Source organism: Parasteatoda tepidariorum, chromosome 11 (assembly GCF_982258835.1).
Source record: "Parasteatoda tepidariorum strain Cologne lab strain chromosome 11, Ptep-v5.0, whole genome shotgun sequence".
Taxonomy (NCBI): domain Eukaryota; kingdom Metazoa; phylum Arthropoda; class Arachnida; order Araneae; family Theridiidae; genus Parasteatoda; species Parasteatoda tepidariorum.
Genome location: NC_141765.1, coordinates 74,998,043 through 75,018,018, shown reverse-complemented (window position 1 = coordinate 75,018,018; position 19,976 = coordinate 74,998,043). Strand labels below are relative to the sequence as shown.

Below are 19,976 nucleotides of genomic sequence, written 5' to 3'. Positions count from 1 at the left end.
GAATTAAAAATTGCGGAATATATTGTATTAAGTCTAATTCTAAAGTCTAGCCCATTCTTAATTTAACTTTATTTAAAATATAATATTGATGAAGTTATCATATTCCTAAAAATATTTTTGAATGAAAAATTTAATTAACCTGATTAATTTCTATTAAAATTATATGTTATAACTTATAAATTATATGCTATATAAATATATGTTACTTTTGTTGGAGAACTTACAGTTATAATTTTATAATTTGATGAATTTTATTTAAGTGCCAAATTTAAGTTTATTTGTGAATTCTACACAGCATGAAATAAGTCAGCAGTTATAATGCAACTATGATCTTGAATTAATTAGTTTAGGCATTTTAATAAATACAGAATGACTGTTTTAAGAACAATCTAAGAAATATTAGAATCTATTTTCCAGATAGCTTAACTATGGATAGCTTAGCGAAAGAAGAAGCTCGTTTAAAGAAATAAGAATATGATCGAAAAAGAAGAGAACGAATGAAGTCAAATTCCTCTTTAATTTTAAAACAGAAAGAACGAATTAAATACCTGGAAAAAAAGGAAAGAGGACGAGTGAAACCTGCTTCACAAATGACTAGTCGTAACTTAAGAGTGAAAAGGAAACAATGGAAGAAAAACTCCAACAAAGTGGATTATGAGTACAAGTGAAGTAAAACATGTTCATATGCTAAGTGATGGGCCATCAGCCCAATATAGAAACAGAAAAATGTTTCATCTGATATTCCAACATATAAAACAGCTTACTCCTGGTATTCTAAACTTTACTTGGAACTATAATGAATCCGGACATGGAAAAGGAGCTCCCGACGGAATTGGAGCTGTTATGAAAAGAACAGCAGATCGGAGAGTGGCAGAAGGAAAAGATGTGCATAATTACGAAACACTTGTTTCTGTATTAAAAGAAAATTGCTCAGTAACTTTATTTGAAGTTTCAATTGAGGATATAAAAAAATGTGATAAATTAATTGAGGTAAAAATTAAACCATTCACTGGCACAATGAAAGTTCACCAAGTTGCATACAGTGCATATTGAATTTTCGCTCTCTTTCGTGTTTTGCATGTGATGCATCAATTTTGTGTGAACATTATAATTTGGGAACTTATAAAATAGGCAGGGTTCAAACAGAGATCAGAAGAAGAAATCCAAGGAGTATCCAAGGAGTCCAAAATTTAAAATCTTTGCGCAAAAAATAACCAGACAGTTTTTTTTTTTAAAATCAAAAAGCAGTAACTATAAAGAACTTTCAAAAATATATATTTTGCATAAGATATTTTTTTCTAGCCCTTTTGAAATAAAATTTTACTTTGTCAAACTTCATCAAGAAAAATAAGGTATCACTTTCACACATAAATACATTTTCCAGCTTCAAATATTTTAATAAATCTTGTTAAAGTACGTAGTACAGATGTTAAAGATTAACATAAAAACCTACCAATCTTATATTTTTAAATTTGAATACATAGAATCTAAGGCATTTTATACAAAGAGAAAAAAACAGTAAATCATTAATTAAGTTTGTTTGTAACATGTAAAATTAAAATACCGCAGAAGTAAAGATCTTACATTCAAAAAATGTAACAATTGATGTAATGGCTCCCACAAATGCAGGAAAATAAAAATGGCCCTTTCCAAAAGACATACATAAATACACAAACACAGACATAAAAAAAAATTCTACCACCCATTCCATGTGACAATCGTGCCAGCCAATTTTATTTCCCAAACCTGTAAAAACTATTAAATATATAAAACTAAATTATAATAAATAATAGATATACTTAATATGTTATCATTTTCAAACTTGAGGTAGCTGTAACTGAGAGAAAAACATGTATTGAAATAAAATATCATTCCCTCACTATCAATGTCATTCCCTCACTTTTCAAATAGTGAAATTAATTAATTTAAATATTAAGTATAATTTAAAGGATATATATTTTCTTTATGATGCCATTACATATTTCTATTAATAAAAAAAGTTTCAGAGCTTTTTATTCATTTTATTTTTTTGGGATTTTATGAACCGAAAAATGACAGTTTTTGTGAGAATTACCCATATATATTTATATATATATATATTGTATATTGTATATAATATATAATCCGTAAATAGAGCTTATATCTAACGAGCAATCATTTAAAACCTTTCCCACAAGGAAAGGGATAGTATTGATCTAATTATTTCAGAAAATGCGATGATGTGTCTTCAGTAGCTTGGGAAATTGATCAGTCCCGCGTTACTAAGACTTATTAATATTTAAATATACTTATTTTATATCCGTTGTTGAACACCGTACCCAATTTTGGGTATACGACTACTAATGTTCAACTCCGTACCCTTGAAAGTTCGAACCAATCCAGAAGACAAGGAAACTCCTGGATCAATACCCCTCCCCCGAGGTATGATTTGTTATGGGAGCATGGATGACTTTGTCACTCGACAGATTTAACGTGCATCAGTCACCATTTACTATACTCTTCGGTAGGCAACTCTACCAAACAGGCTATCCCTGCCAAATTTAAATATATTGTTCAGAACGATATAAGAACCCTTTTTCCAATTTCAATCGTCTCTTCTCTATCTGTCCACTTATCTGTAATATTCTCATTTTCGGGCCCATACTTTCATAAAATTCTATTATTTATCTAAAATTCTATTATATATATATATATATATACACTGGTTATCATAAATTAAGGAAAATTCACAAAAATCGCGATAACTCAAGAAATTACACATGGAATTTTATGAAACTTACCCACAATATACAACACATAGTAAGGTATTAAACAACATAAAAAGAAATTATCAGACATTAATAGTAGTATAGAAATTAGCACATGTATAAAATAAACAAATTGGAAGTATCGGTTTGCAATAGAAAAAGTACCTTTAATATGGAATATGATTGCCTCTAGAAGCAATACAGCACAAACAGCGATGTGTGATGCTTTCAATTATGCGGTCTATCAGTTCAATAGGAAGTGAGAGCCATTGCTCTTGTAAAGCAGTTGCAAGCGTGGCAAGGGTCTGAGGGGGCGGATTGATGGCAGATACACGCCTCCCTAGAGCATCCCAAACGTGCTCGATAGGATTCAAGTCCGGGGATCGAGCTGGCCACTCCATGCGAGTAATTGTTTCCTGTTGAAGATAATCATCAACAATGCGAGCTCTGTGTGGTCTTGCATTATCGTCCTGTAACAGGAAGCAATCACCAATTGCCCCGGCATATGGGCGCACATAAGCATCAAGGATGTTGTCTCGATAAACCTGAGCATTCACGGTTCCCCTTGGAAAGACATGGAGGTATGTGCGCCCTCCTAAGGATATGCCTCCCCAAACACAGACACTGCCTCTTCCGTATGCATCTCTTTCACGGATGTTTGATGGATGATAACGGGTCCCAGGTTCTCTCCATATCAAATAACGTCTACTGTCACTTTCTAGACTAAACCTGGACTCATCCGTAAAGAGAACAGGCCTCCATTGATCTGACGTCCAGTGGACATGTTGTCGGGCCCACTGCAAACGGTCTCTCCTATGGCGTGATGTGAGCGGCACGCAAATGGCTGGTCGTCTCGCATACAGACCACCTTCGTGGAGCCTTCTGCGCACAGTTGACGTTGACACCAACCTTCCGGTGGCTGCAGCAAGAGAGGATCTAAGATGTGTCGGAGTAGCGGTTCTATTCCTGCGTGCACTTAATGTCAAATATCGGTCATCGGCACTGGTCGTAACAGTTGGCCGTCCTTGACTGAACCTCCTAGATGCCGAATCTGTGGTTTGAAATTGCCTCCAAAGTCTATGAACCACAGATGGACTCACATTTAGCCATCTGGCCACTTCTGATTGACTCTGCCCTGCCTCTAGTCTCCCGATGGCTCTCCATCGTAGTTCTTCAGGCAAATGATGCCTAGAGGTCATTATTACGAATTGGCTATCTCAGATTTTCAATGTCGCAATCACAGTAAAATTTGTGTGCTTTCTCTCAAACTTGGACTTTTATGCTCCAGGCAGATGACGTAAGCCGAGTGCAGCGCCACTAATTTGCATATTGCAATTTTACTCAGCTACTCTTAGTGGACAACATATGCAAATTTTGCACGGTTTGGCTTACTTTTGAAAGAGTTATCGCTATTTTTGTGATTTTTCCTTAATTTATGATAACCAGTGTATATATATATATATATATATATATATATATATATATATATATATATATATATATATATATATATATTCATAATTCATATTATGTTTAAAAATTTGCTTTTATATGAATTTTTTTTGCTTTCTTGTTACCCAATAAACTGATACCCGGCATCAATTCATATTCTTATAAATTTTACATAGAATTTATTTATCTTTTAAATTTTAATGATTTATTTTGCACTCTTGTCATCAGGTATGCATGATATTCACTTTTAAAATACGGTAATATTTAATTGAAAAACAAAAGTAAAAGTACGACTATCAATGAAACTTACTTTTTTATTTATTTAATTTTTAAGAATCTTTAGTGAAATTGAAGAAATAAAGGCTCTGACAATGCGCAATAAATCTCTAAAGAGAAGAAGTAATTGAATATGAGAGTATTTTAAATAATGTTTCCCAAAGAGACGACAAAAGAGAGTGAATCCAAAACGCTTTTATGATAATAAATTCTCCGTTGACATATGAAAAATAAATTCTCCGTTTTTTAACCATATGATGTTATTTAATTTATTCATATATCCTTTGCGGTTGTACTCTCCAAAGCTTTTCAGCTGCATATCTGCTCCACCAAAGAATATACTGTTGTTTATAAATGCACTTCAAGTCCTTGAAATTCTATGTAATCCCAATAATATTTTACAATTTAAATGTAATAGCGTTTCTTCATTTTTTTTGAAAAAATTATTTTTTTGTTATTACCCGCTTAATTAAAATTAATTTCACGCTTTTATTATTATGCTTAATATTATTATGCTTTTTAATTAATCTTTTTCTTATGATAAGCTAAAAATATTTGCGAAAATGATTAAATATATTACTACATTATACAATACTTTTTAAAATCCTGTTTAAAGAAAATAATTATTATTAACTGATTATCATATCACTATATGATAAATGCAATTATTGGTGTTAGAAAATTTGTAAAGCTCATTTAAGAGTATGTAATAAAAGTATTAAAAAGTATAAGATGTTAAAAGTTCTTTTCCGCAAACTGCAAATTAACCCTTGAATCTTAATCAATTTTGAACTATCGATTTAATTTATATGCTTAATTAATTAAAAATACTTAATTCATATTATTTAATTAATTTAGGCTCAATTTTTCATCATTATTCTTTTTCCCATGGTGTTTTATTACTGCTTTATTTTCCGTTTGCTTTTTTTTTTTAGTATTTTTTTACGTTTACCTGTGATAATAACAATTCTCTAAGATTACTGTTTTTTAAGCTGCTTAAAGCCTCTTTCCAGAAACAATCTATGTATAAACTAAATGTCAACAATGTATAAACTAAACACGACCACAAGAAAATGTTTTGTAATTAAAAAAATTTGTATGGTGACTGTCTTTAATATATATTTCAGAATTTTTGAATTGAAAATACTATTCAAAATAGAAGAAATATTTAAGTAGGAGAGAAAAAAAATGTTTTTTTACTCTGACCAGTTAATAGGAGCAAAGGAAAATCACCTATAGCCAGGATGAAATATACAGATGGTTGTAAGCAAGAACTCATTGTAATTACTCGAAGAAAAATAATTTAGCTTTTGGAGATCCCTTATTTGCTGTCAAAGATATCAATAATAATTGATTTACTTTAGTAAACTTTTTCTTACTAAATGTAGGTCCGTAATTCAGTGAAATTGCATTGTATTTCAAATTCCTTCAGGTAGATGGCAATGCTAATTGTTTTAAATGTAATTCATTTCAATCGGTATCGGTGATCTCGTATTCAGAAACTTCATTTGGGACGTTTTTTTTTTTTCGTTCAACGCAGAGACACGTTGTTTCGTCAGAAACAACGAATATTCATTTTAGAATGTTATTTTACTGGAAAGTCCATAAGAGATCCTTGATACAGCTCAAAACTAAACTCAAAGGTAGTTTACCTCTTTAGGACAAATGAATTAATAGGCCCGCCATTTTGAAAAGTGAAGAATTGTGAGACCAAGTTTTGCTACTGAAAGCTCAAAAAAAAAAAAAAAAAAAAAAAAAAAAAAAAAAAAATGCTGAGTTGTAAACGACGAGGTCGATTCTGACTTCAATATTACCATGCTTTGAAGAGTCTTCCAAAATCTGTCAAAACGAATGCTCTTTTGGTTCGTTTTAACAGATTTTGGAATGCGTTATTTTCTTTTAAATTCTCTAACTGATATTTATTTAACTTTGTTGGACTCGATTTTAAACTCACCTTATATTGATAAATCATTAGTTGTTTTAATTGGAATACGTGGAAGAGATTGAAAAAGTATTGTTTTAAAGACAAGAAAATTATAATTAAATGAAAGATGGAAATAAAATGGCTCTTTCTATTTATGACAGAAAGCATGTTGGTTATGTTCACAACTTGGTTATATTTGTAGTACATCATAGAACTTGTTCGTAGTTGGTAAATTCAAATTTAGTGTTTCTAACCATGGAAAAAATGCGAGCAAAATATTAAATTTAAAAATTTATTTATATTAATATTTAGCATATTAATGAGGAGAATAGAACTTCAAAGTAAGCGTTAGGGAGAAAATGTACCAAATAATAGTGGCATAACAATAAAGGTTTAATAACATCAAATAGGTTTTACAAAATAACAAATGCAAAGTAAGAATAACAAATAATTATTACAAATTAATAACAAAATATTGTAATTACAGCAAAACAAGGCATAAAAATAACAACTAAATAAGATATTACTAAATAATAAAAACAAACTAAGATGTAACAAACGGCAACAAAATAAGTCAAAATAAAATAATAACAGTAAAATAGAACTTAACAAACATTTACAGCAAAATAAAACATAACTAAATAGTAACAGCAAAACCAGTTCTATAAACATCAGTTCTAAGTACACAAAATAAAAAACTTTATAAATTTACATCAAAAGTTTATATGGTATTTTAAATATATTTATTTTAAAATTATGATTGTGTTTTGATTTAATATTGCAGAAAATCATCGGAAGCGAAAAGGCGCCGATTCTTGAGAAATCATGAAATCCCTATTCTGGTATCATTAATCAATCAATTGTTGTTTCAAATAATTACATTACCTTTCAATAGCATTTACTTGGTGCTCATCCTATTTGTTTTTTTTTAAAGGCATGACATTCTTTATTGATTTATCTTTCTTTAACTATTCTCATAACGTCCTTGACCTCAATGATGTAACCACGCCCGCGGTATTTATGGGTTGATGCATCTTCTTCCAAGGCTACTTTTTAGCAATCTTTACTCAAATTTTTAACATTATTCACTCATTATTTATCATCAAAAGAAAAAAGCTTTCGCAAAGATAAAATAACTAGATTTTTTTCCTTTCATATTTTAGATAAATAAATAAAAAAATACGCTACATGGGAAAGGGTGGCTTAAATTCGTCTTTTCGAACAAGTATTTAATTTATGAAGGGGAGCTGTCAAAATGATGTTTGCACGTTGATTGGATTTCCTTATTGTTAAATTTTGAAGTTCTACTTTATCAATTAAGGTTTGGTCCTCTCATCTAATTTTACGTGTAACTGAATTGATAAGATTGCTTTCTTCTCAACTGTTGTTTCTTGGACTGAAATTCAACAATTTGCTTAAAATGAAAAATGACTCAATGATGAATCCGTGAATAGCGGCAGGAAAAAAAACATTGAACTATTTAAATGACTTCAATTACTGAAGGCAGATTTTTGTGTGTATTAAGAAGCCCATTACTTTATGAATGATGATGTTCTTTTTCTTTCTAAAAACGATTTTATTATATATAAAAAAAATTCAAATTTCTAGATGTCTCTAAAAATATCTCTAGTTTTAACTGAATTCAAATTTTGCATGGAATTCTATTGTTGCATCCATGAAGCAATTACAACATCATGAGAAGTGCCATAAAAAAAAAGAACATTTTCATTAAAAATTTAAATTTACATAGAAGAAAAGAAACCACATAAAGTATATAGCAAATGACAAAAAATAATGAAAATAAATTAAAATGATTAATTTAGATAAATGAAATTAACAAAAATTATAATAAAAGTTAACAACTATAAGGTGTAAAATCATACTTTGCATATTACCTCAGAAACAAATAACTTATGAACTATTCTCAAAAGGTGAGAGCATAACATAGATCTAAACTCAGACAACAAACAAGTTTAATTCACAGTAAAAATTTTTATAATTCTTCTTACAAATAAGAATTATTACAAATTTTTTCTTTAAGTAGTTTGAAAAAGTTTTGAACATTCATTATAATTACTGAGCCAATGTAACATAAAAGAAAGTTTTCATGTACTGTGACTCTTACGAGTAAAAATAAGAGTTTAAATAGAGGGATTAGTTGATATTATCCTTTACTATTGAAATCTGTGGGTGAAACATTTTTAGAGAAAGCAATTTAATGACAGCCAGAAAAAGTAAATTAAGAAATCACGCTATTATTTTAACAGAAAACAAATTGAAGTAATTATGTATCTGTTTTTAAAATAATTTTTCAAATACTAATGTATTTTCTTATGTTTATTTAGGAAAAATTTCTGCAACAAAATGCCATTTTTTTACACCTGAAATATAGGATTGATGAAATCATGGAGCGCCTATTGTTTTTCTCCATAAATTTATTGTTTAATATAATTTAATGTCCTAAAATTAAATGATAAAGGTCATTATAGTGTCAGTTTTATATAAATAGAAAAGTATATTGAATAAGTAGTGAATATTTAGTGCATATAATATCAATGGAATCCCAACTTTTGAGAAGTATACTTACTTTTAAACTCAAAACAGTTATGAAAAAATCAGCGTCCGAAATTTACCCAGAAAAAAGTGGTTTAAGTTTGAACAGTGGCCTTAAGTAACCCAGGGTGACGATGTAGGAAATGAGAATAGATAAGTAGCACTAGTTATATTTCATTTAATGCAAGACTGTACTTATTATTAAAAAAAAAAGAAAGTATGTCCCTTATCAACTTTGAAAGAAAACTGACTACTTTACTAATAAAATCACTACATGGTTATTTATTTCCGGATTTATAAGAAAAAAAATTGAAACTCCTTTCTCCGCATTTGATTTCGTTTTTTAAGTAGTTTCAAAGTGAAATGGTTTCTTCAAAATTCTCCAAAACTATTTACACTAACTTAAAGCTATTTTATTCTAAAGAATATCGCTCTGAATTTGCATAATTTATGACTAAAGAGTTTAAGGACTATAAGTAAAAAGAAAATGATAATTTCACGATAAAGGTAGATTTTTGGTTAAATGTGTTTTTCCCCCAATTATTTGGAAGAAGTTCCAGACTGAATTTACGAGACACCACGCCTATTTACTGTTGGCAAAAAGATTTTCCTGAAGTAATTACTTTCTTCTAAATATCAAATGACCGGTTTAGAAATTTTCTTTGACACGCAATTGTCATCTAAGGAATGGATGAAGCTATAAGCTGTTCTTCGAAATTTATATCAATTATTCTTCATTCTCTATAGGAACTAAAATGCACTAAACTAAAAGGAAAAAAAATCATATAATTCTAAAAAAAAAAAGGTGTTTCAAAGTCCACATTTAAAAAAAAAACAAAATTCATTCCAACCTAAACTATTAAAACGTCATTAAAATCAAAATATCGTATAGTAATTTTTATAACTAGTTTTTGGTCCCAAACAAAGCATTAGTTATCTTATACAATTGTAATAAATTAAAATGTAAAGCTTGTTTTAACATCAGTTCAAAAAATGACAAATTTTTTGTTCACTTTTGCAATTGAACACTCAAACGATTTTATCAGTGACTTTAATTAACCGTTAACAAATGTTTTGATCAGAATTCAACGTCGTAAAATACTGCCCCTCAGGCGATGTGGTAGGTATAGTCTTAGTCTAACATGGCATGGACCTTATTGTGATTCTACATATTGTCTCATATGATCGTGTCATAGTGGTTCGAAATTCAACCAATTTGAACAGTGGTAGAATGCGCTCAGTAATTGCCTCAATTATAACTCCCACTCCTAACAGTATGCGGCTTGCGCTTTTAGTTAAGTTTCTTTTCTCATTAACATGCGAGCGGTGCAATTTATAACACCTAAGCACTATCTTGGCGATAAATTTCTACCTGGCAAAAAATAATGTATCGATATATATTATGCCAAGTTATGTCGGGATTAAATTTGAGATATTGCAGTCAGGATTAGATTTACAACTAGAATATATTGCATTTACTGATAGTATTGCATTTATCATTACACTTTTATTACCGTTATGGGTAATTGAATTTTAAAAATTTTTTGAATTAAAAATTTTGGAAGGAAAGAATGGGTAAACTTATCCATTTGCGAACGCTGTTATTTATTTTTTTTAACTTTGTTTTATTGTGAATAAAATTTTCTGATTAGGACACGTTTAAACGCCTTATTTCGCATAAAAGTAGTACTCGGTGTTTTGTAGTTAAAATTGGAAAACATCTTCATTCTCGAGATTGCTTAAGAGTAAGAATAAAGTAGTTTTTAAAAATTTTACGAAGCAGCAACTCTTCTATGGTGGTTTGCTCGAAAAGTAAAAATTAAAAATTGGGTGAAACTTTCGGTTTTATATTAATTGATTTGATATAGTCTCAGATAATTCAATAATTTAAACAAACTGATTAAAAAAATATTGATTGAAAACAAAATTATTAATCCAAATAAAAAATATTTTTATTCAATAGAATTAATAAATTCTTTAGGGAGCGATTTTTTAAAATCTAATTTTATTAATTTTAGGGTTTCTTACTAAAAAAATATCGAAAGGATAATCACGTAAATTATGTTTCTAAGTAGACCAAACGTTAATAAGAGTGACATGATGTTTAAATTGTAATTTTCCATAAAATGCACTTAAAATAATTTTCAGGCTAAAAACATATTTCAATTATATCCATTTAATATTCTGCTAATTAAAATGCAGTGCATTTAAATTTTATTAAATATATAGTTAGCGTGCATCAAGACTTGTTCAATTCTGAGCGACATAAATTTTTTTTACTAATGTTTTCTGATCTAAACTAATTTACTCTTCATGCAGTACTCAAATTGTCTCCCAATTTTTAACTATACTATAAATAACTTGAAAAATATGACTATGATTTTTTTAACTCAGTGATTAGTATGTCTGATTTAAATAAGAAAAGAAATCCGATTTAAATTAAATATATACGATTTTATGATTTTTGTTAACAGTGGCTTCTGGCCAGTGTTGTCGTTATAAATGTTTCAATAGATGAACTTTAAACAGTTTATGCGCATAAATAATTTTTATTAGAATATTATGTAGAAGTTGGGTTAAATTTGGTTTATATGGATAGGTTAAAATTGCTTTGAAATTCACTACAGTGTAACGACTTTAACGTAAGGTTTTTCAAATTTAATTAAAAATTGGTATTTGAGCAGAGCAGCAAGTATTGCATCCCGAACTTTTATATATATATATATATATATATATATATATATATATATATATATATATATATATATATATATATATATGCACAGTGGGGCATCGTTTATACGACGCCGAAGGGACCACCAAAAAACGTCGTATAAACGATAACGTCGTATAATCGATTTTTACTTCTAAAACTGAAACTAACTCTGTTTTCAGTTAATTTTAATGTTTAACGTGTTGATTTACATAAATTTCTAAATTAGACAAAGCAAAACAAACAAATAACCAAAGAAGAAAAATTGCAGTGAGCAATTTGAATGTATGTTACCTTTAATTATATTTTCTTGCTATTAGTCTCTACAATGCTTTGAATAGCGAGTTGAACTTATTGCTTTCTATGATGCAATTTCAGATTTCTAATCACGGCCAAATCTAATGGCTGAAGCGCACTTGTGCAATTTTCAGGAAAAAAGAGAGCTTTTTCATTTTCCAAAATAATTAGTATCGATGGGTGCGCTGGACATTGGTCGATGAATAGCAAAATGTTTCGTTTTTCCCTCTTCATAACATTGTCAAGTTTTTTCAGTCATCTAGTAAAAATTACGGTCGTCATCCAAGCATTCTTGTTGGCACCCTTTTCTGTATCATTCATGTTGGCAAATTCCGCCCTTTTTTAAAATACACATGAAAAAATAAAAAATCAAATAAACGGGAACAAAATCTAAAAACCGATGTATAACCGATTCTGTGCGTCGCATAAACGATGCTCCACTGTATATATATATATATATATATATATATATATATATATTTGATTCTCCCTTGTTACTTCTGTAATTTGAAAATAGTTCGTATTTAAAGAGAAAATTGACCCCAAAATAGAGAAACACTAATTGATTTATCCTCCCCCCCCCACTGCACACTTGCTTCTGGCTAACATTATTGGGGCCACTATGGTTTTATCAGAAAATGTTTTACTGTATGATTGAAGTAGGAAGGATGGTCACAAGGCTTGCTTTGAGGACCCAGGGCGAAAGAGAAGAAAGAGAGGCTAGTTCATTCCTCTCTTAGAGCTGAAGCTATGATTTTCCTCCTCATGACGTCACGCCGCACACAGATCTCGGAGATCGCAAGCAAAAATATATGAAAACTTTGCATCATTCTTTCTATAAGAATAAGTTTCACTTTTTCTTGATACTAGCTTTCAAACTTTATACAATTAATACATTATTTCCGTTCAAAAACATAGTTTAAAAATTTTTCTTGGCCATAATATTAAATTAAATACCATTTTTAAGTAAAAAAATATTTTACTAGTTGTCGTAAATAACGTTATAAATACTTCATTTTAAAATTTTCAGTTTTAATTTTGATTATTAAAAAAAATTAAAGCTTATATCGACACTTTTTTAGCTACATATTGTTCGATAACTATAATTTGTAAAGTTGGGTTAAATTTAAAATCCTTATTTTAAAATAGGCTGTTAATGACAATTTGTTTATACTTAATCATTAGGAAACAACAACCTTCGCTAATTACTGAAACTGAATAATAATTTAGGTTCATAATAATATTAGAAATTTTACTATTGCTTATAGATATTTAAATTTAAAAGAATATAATTAAAAAATCATAAATATTTAGAATAACTACATTAGGAACTATGTTATGAAATTAGAAGAATTTTAACTATCAATTATTTATACTTTTCATTTAAGCTCTCATTTTCCTTGACTTTATACATTTTGTAATTTTTTCGCCTGCCTTTCTTTTTGAAGCTACAGGGTGATTTCAATTTAGATGGCGAATTCCTATAAAAGTTCTGAAACGAACTACGAATCAACACTGTGCGTTTATTCAATCTTTCTTGCCGAGAAGAAATTGTTTGTAAAGAAGAAAATTCACTCTCGGTATTGCAGTAGATTTTAAAATAATTCTAATCGGCAATCCAAGCAAACGATTTCTCATATCATCTGCATAATCTTCTTTCAAGGAATGCTTACTGCATATTCGCGCATATTTTATATTAACTGGGTCATTTCGTTTGTAAGGTTGAAGACATTCTTTTCATAGTTGTTCATTTACTTTAGGGAGCACATGGGAAATTATATTTTTTCCTTTTGTGTTTCTATCAGAATTTTTGCAAGTTACAATCGCACAAACTGGCATTTCATTAATAATTTTAAATTTTTGTAATTCACTTCAAAACACTGAGGAAAATCATTATAAAAAACAACGAATGTTTTGGAATATGTCACAAAAAGGAATGCTCCAATATTACTTAGAGCTAGTTAGACTGGAAGTAAAAGTTCAAGCTTTGCAACGCCGTGACGTCACAGACGAAAATCGGAGGTTTGGCGCTGCGAGAGATGCTTCAAAGGAGTGAACTAGCCCTTCTATTCTCTCTTTAACCCTGATTACACCAACCCTTCTAAAGGGGGGATAAGATGTTAGCAGCGCAGTGCACAGGTTTTAGAAAATCATTAGCGCAGTTCACCCCATTTTGATATGCCCGAATATGTCACAGACGGAATAGTCTACGCTGGTTGAGTAGCATGATGCGAAAGCCGAGTGATCACCCTCCTATCCAATTGTTAGCGAAAGCCAGGAATGTCAAAACTTATTAACCAAGATTGAAAATACTAGTGAATTTCAAATTGAAATTGTGCAGCATTTTTCCATTAGTGTAAAAAAGGCACTTGTTAGAGGATCTACAAAACTTAATTGAAAAATTATGAATTCAAAAACTCACAACAAGTAAGAAAAGAAAAAAACAGGATATTTTTTAAATATTATTTCATATGATGAAAGAAGCACCGGAAAACAACTTTAAGATAAAATTAACATACTTCCTAATAACTGGTTTTCAGTTGAGAAAACTGCCATAGAGGATCCGGATTTTGGCAAGCTACTTCCATCAGTAGGATGTATTTTACTATGTCTGGGGGAACCCGCTCTTGAGGGAGGACCCCCAGCAAATACTCCATTTCGGCCATCGGTTGCAAGAGACAAGGTACTACAACCCAATCCGCCAGCATCTTTGTAACTGAGAAGTCCTTCGCCAGAAGATGGATTAATCGAAGACGGAGAGAACGTATCTGAGTCATGAGTGATAACTACTGCTGGAGGACATGATTGACGATTTCTACCGGAATTCATGTCCAGGCCTCTATTGGCCCCACTTATACTGTAAATTCTCGCATCTACGTCTCCCATAGATTGAACAACTGAAATGAAAAGAACTTTAATTAAAGTCAACTCTATTAATCCAAAATTAAAATGATTATCCAATTAAAAATATGTATCTGATTTAGGTTGAACCAGTTAGTATTTCATTTCAAAGAAACAACTTTAAATGCATCCTGGGGAGGATACAGAGTTATATCAGAAAGTAAGGTGAATTAATCTATAGAACTCAAGAGTTTGTTGTGTAGCTAATAATTGTTTTATGGCCACTAAGGTGGTAAAAGTGTGATAGCTTGTATATACTTTTACGTCAAATCATCTGGAAAATCAAAAATGGTGCATTACGCTGCGCCATTTTTGGGGTCAAAATTTAAAAAGAAAAAAAAGATATTAATCGAAAATTGTTAGAGGTGAGACTTTTATGCCTTGAAAACAGGTGTAGGAACATCGTGGAAGGTAATGACAAAAATAATGGGCCATAAACTTTCATTATTGACCAATAACACGAAAGTAGCCGTCGTCAATTCCACGCTTCGTGAGGAGTGAAGTTCGATAATAAAGCAAAGTCATCGATTATCCTATGCGGTTTATTGAGCTGTAACGTCCATGTTCTTGATTTAATGTGTGCGTGCTGATTGTTAAAGCTTCTGAGTGAAGACAAGATTGAACACATAAATATTATATAGGTAAATAGCACTTTCTTAAACCACATTATACGATATGTAGTGAAAGAAATGCATTCTTTCGCACCATGACGATTGATGAGATGAGAATCTTTTACTCTTTTGAACATCATAAGCCGAGCTGCAAAACATAACAAGGAAACCGCACCACAGTCATCGCAAGTTAAGAAATTGAAGATAACAATTTCTTTATAGAAAACAATGGGACTACACGAAACATCGAGGCTGTGTTTTGGAACCATCTGGTCATTCTCAGAAAATAGGAAATTACATGCTTTTGATAAGAAATATCAATTAGAGAAGTCTATCATGAATATTTAAATTTTTTTTGAAAATTCTTAAGCTTTTTTCAGCGCACTAGCTAAAATACATAAAAAAAATTAAATTTATTAAAAAGTAAAAGTATTATTTGAATCACTAATAAAATGACAAAGGCAACAATTGAGACAAAGGCAACAATTATTTAAGTATACAGGTATCCTAAAGTAAAGGTACTACATATTTCTAATTTGAAAAAAAATGAACACAAAAATTAAAAAAAAAAAACTGTCGAAAATGTGCATTAAGCAGTTTTTTTTATGACGGCAACATAAAAATTCACACAAATTCCAACACAATGTTAATAACAATAAAACACTCTTGACAGAAAAGTCTCTTCTCAAATACAACAATGCACTACTGTCTCGTGAGGAAAACTGCTATGTAAATATGACATAAACATGGTTTCTAGTAAAGATTCCGGTCACCTCTAACTGTTATGGTTTAGTTAATTAATTAAGTGGTGGGTCCCCGATATAAAGCCTGAAGACCACACTCGTAGAAACGCATGTTCCAGCTTATATTTTAATGACCATGGAGGTGGACTCAAAGCAGAAACTTATATGTCAAGGTAGTCCCAAACATTCTCTATCGGTTTCACGTTTGAGAATCTGACTGGTTAATACATTTATAATTATGTCACACGTTATTTTTATGACATATTATAAAAGAAGAGCCATTAAGCGAGAAATCATGTTGTTGGACACCCATTCAGTTAAACAAGTAGGAACTTCAGCGGCATTCAGTGGCTCTAAAATTTATAATCATGTCATACGTTAAGTTGTTTTTATGACATATTATAAAACAAGAACCAAGAGTGTGAGGTCATGTTGTTGGTCTCTCATTCAGTTAAACAAGTAGGAATTTATCGGCAATACTTCAGAAGCTCATTTGTTTACCCATCGAAAGAAACATCTCTATACCTTGCCTTGTAATAAACTTACCTTGCACCAAAATTGGTGGCAACTACTTTACACGAAAATGGTGTAATGAAATACCATACAAACTCTTTATTCTTGGTGCTTCATTACACCAAGTATAGTTCGTGATGTTGTAAAACACCAAGAATGTTATTTTTTGTGTAAAGTAGCTGCCACTATTTTTTTGTATTCAGTGGTTCTGAAATTTATAATTATGTCACATGTTATTTTTATGACATATTATAAAAGAAAATTCATTAGTTCAGGTTGAAAGTAGTTCACTTTATCAGTTAAGAAATTCTTTTGAGTTAAGAAATCATGCAATTCACGGATATTTTCGATATTAGTTATCTATTTACAGTTTCTAATCTTCAATTTCTATCATGAATTTGTAAATTAATATATATTTTATTTCAATAAATGTTTTTATTTCGACCTTTACATTAAATTAACAGCTTTCATAATAAATGAAAAACCAATTATTTTAAGAAATAAAATGAAATTATAAAGGAAAAAAAAATATTGTTTTGACGAAATTAAAAAAAAATGTATTAACTTCCCGTGCTCTGCTCCTCTATTTTCTTCTTAATTCTGTAGAAGTCAATAAAAAATTGCTGAAAAGTAATTGACTAATAGGAGATACAAATTTATTGCACAAAGTAGTGAGGATTACTAGCGAAATAATTGGTAATAGCTCATTGTTATAATTTCTTTGTCGCACATACTTTCTAAAAGTCTTCTAACTTATCAACTATACACAAAAAATGATACGTATTTTCATTTTGCATTATAAAAGAACAAACAATTTTAATTGCTTCATGAACATCCATCAAAGAAAAGTAAACCAAAGTATTCAATAGTGAAATTTAAGAAAAGATTTCGCTCCACGCGTCATCACCTGTAGAAATGCAATTTAGCAATTTCTTCGAAATTCTTCTGTGGAAGAAATGGCTACTATATTAATCAATACGGGTGGTCGCTTCTCAGGAAAACATTACATTCTCAACCATGAAAGAAAACTTAGGCGTACAATAATGTCCCCTCAAGAGATTCAATGCTCTTTCATTTGATTGCTGTAACTGCTATTATCCACACTTTAAAAAGGCATTCAAAAAACGTGTTCTTATCGAAATAGAGCTCTAAAAGATTAATTTTCTTACCTATGAATGATTGATTTTCTGTTCACGTTTAAAGTAAATTTAGAAACCATTGACAGTGTAAAACTATAAAATGTGTGAAACCAGCTTAATTATGGATCAGAGGTTTGTCATGTAACAAAAAGATTACATATCGAACATTTCGAAATGAATTATCATTTAGCGTAATATGGTTATAGAAATATTAGAACAGGTCACTAACGTTGTAATTGCGCATACATTTTGAATTCATCAAGTTGATTTTTTAAAATATATAGCAATTTAAAAAGTTCTAAACACGCTAGAATTATTTTTACTATCTTGTGAACTCCTTTTGATTTCCAGCGAACTAATTTGTTTCTTTTTTTATCTAGACTGGTAAAGAAGAAAGCAAATATTGTTTAGTTGTAAACTGAAATTTTTCAATTACTGTGAATTATAAAATATTATGAAATTACAATCCTTTATCTATATTCTTAGAACATCTGCTTGAAAATAAAGTAATAAACTATGTCATTATAATGAAGAAAAGCATTTTCAGGCTAGATCCAATTGAAATCGATATAAGAGATCATCTAAAACCCGTTTATTCGATCATTTACTACGGATTTCAGTCTTACTAGACAAATAAAATGTTTTAGTCCATTCTTTACTTTTTCTGACCACATTGATGATTGGTTAAGAAACATTTTTTAAAATTTATGGGCAATTTTTTTCTCTTTTTATAAGAATTCTGAAGGTTATTTAAAGTAATTACATAATTACTAGTATAAATATATAAACAAGTAAAAAAATATTCTTTGATAAATAATTTTTATGAAGCACGTTTTGTTTTAGTTAGAATTAAAATTCCAATAAAAATAATTTGCAATAAATTTAAATCTCTCATATGCTTATAAGCAATTCAATTTTGATTGACTTTATAAAATATTCACTTAACATGTTAATCACTCACGTGTTGTTTCACAACATTTTAACTACTTTTTTTAAAAATAAACAAACCTGTTGTGGTCTTTTGGTCTTTTTAAGGTTAGTTAGTGAAGGTAATTCATTGAAATTCCTCCATTTTCTGAAAAAAAAAAAATGGAATTGGGAAAGATGAATATAGTGAGAAAACAGTGAAATGTTTTGTTATTCCAAATGATAGCAGGAAAAAACGTTATTTTTTCTACCTTAAAGTAATTCTGAAGTGAATGAATTAAAATTATGTAGGAATAGTAAATGTTATCTCTTACCATTACAAATAATTCCTAATCTGAAACCCCTGCATACCTTAAAATTCTAACATATAATAGATTTGAATAAATTTTTGAAAGGACATTGAGTGAAAATATATTTTATCTCTGTTCTTATTGTAAAAATTAAATTAAACTAGTAAACATTGTCACCTGCAAGTAATATCTAACAAAATCTCTATAAACCTTAAAAATAACACTGTATTGCGTTAAACAGATTTTAGAGAAAATAGAGTTAAAATGTTTCTAATCGAGAAAATTTAGTAATTAGTAAAAATTGTTAACTAGTAAAATAAAACTAGTAAATATTGTCACTTACCGATAATCCCTGTATTTCAAAGATGCAGTCACTCATTTTTTTTGTAAATAAAGAGTATTCTTATTCCCGTTTTTTAGGTGACGCCATTTTAACTTTAAAGCAGAATAGTCATTTTTACAAAAACAGAAGTTGACAAAGAGATGAATTGTTGAAATCTAAGTGAAGTCAACTGAAAAACGAAAGAGTAAATCAGCTTGTCCAACAGTGAGAGATGAGTAAAGGATGAGAGGATGTGAAGATCGTTTTCACTTATGGATGAAACCACCCTCCCTGCGCATGCGCTTTAGCCTGATTTTGTTGCTGCTGCACTTATTCAGCTTTCGGTTATTCGATAGAAAATCATAAACGGAGATTGTTTCAATCACGCTTTCTTCTTCTTCTTCTTCTTTTTTTTTTTTAATTTTTTTTTTTAACTAAGTGAAAAGGAAATAGTAAGTGGACGTTTCTTTGTGGTCAATATGCATTTTTTTAAGTTAGAAAAAGGAGTTTTTATTTATTTATTTTCCTTTTGCAAAATATATAGACTTAAAAAAAAATTGCTTTTAAT

The 19,976-nt window shown here is 29.7% G+C and overlaps 1 protein-coding gene across 1 annotated transcript in view; it reads right to left on the bottom strand.

The window, feature by feature from the left end:
- The window catches only part of LOC107440387 (solute carrier family 35 member F3), a 47,046-nt gene extending 27,334 nt beyond the window's left edge, over positions 1-19,712 (bottom strand). Inside the window, exons 1-2 of the mRNA XM_016053295.4 lie at positions 19,430-19,712; positions 14,482-14,859 (exon numbers count right to left, since the gene is read on the bottom strand). Of these exons, the coding sequence (XP_015908781.1) occupies positions 14,482-14,848 (367 nt within the window). The 5' untranslated portion in view covers positions 14,849-14,859; positions 19,430-19,712. The remainder of the gene's footprint in view (positions 1-14,481; positions 14,860-19,429) is intronic.
- Positions 19,713-19,976: the final 264 nt, after the last annotated feature.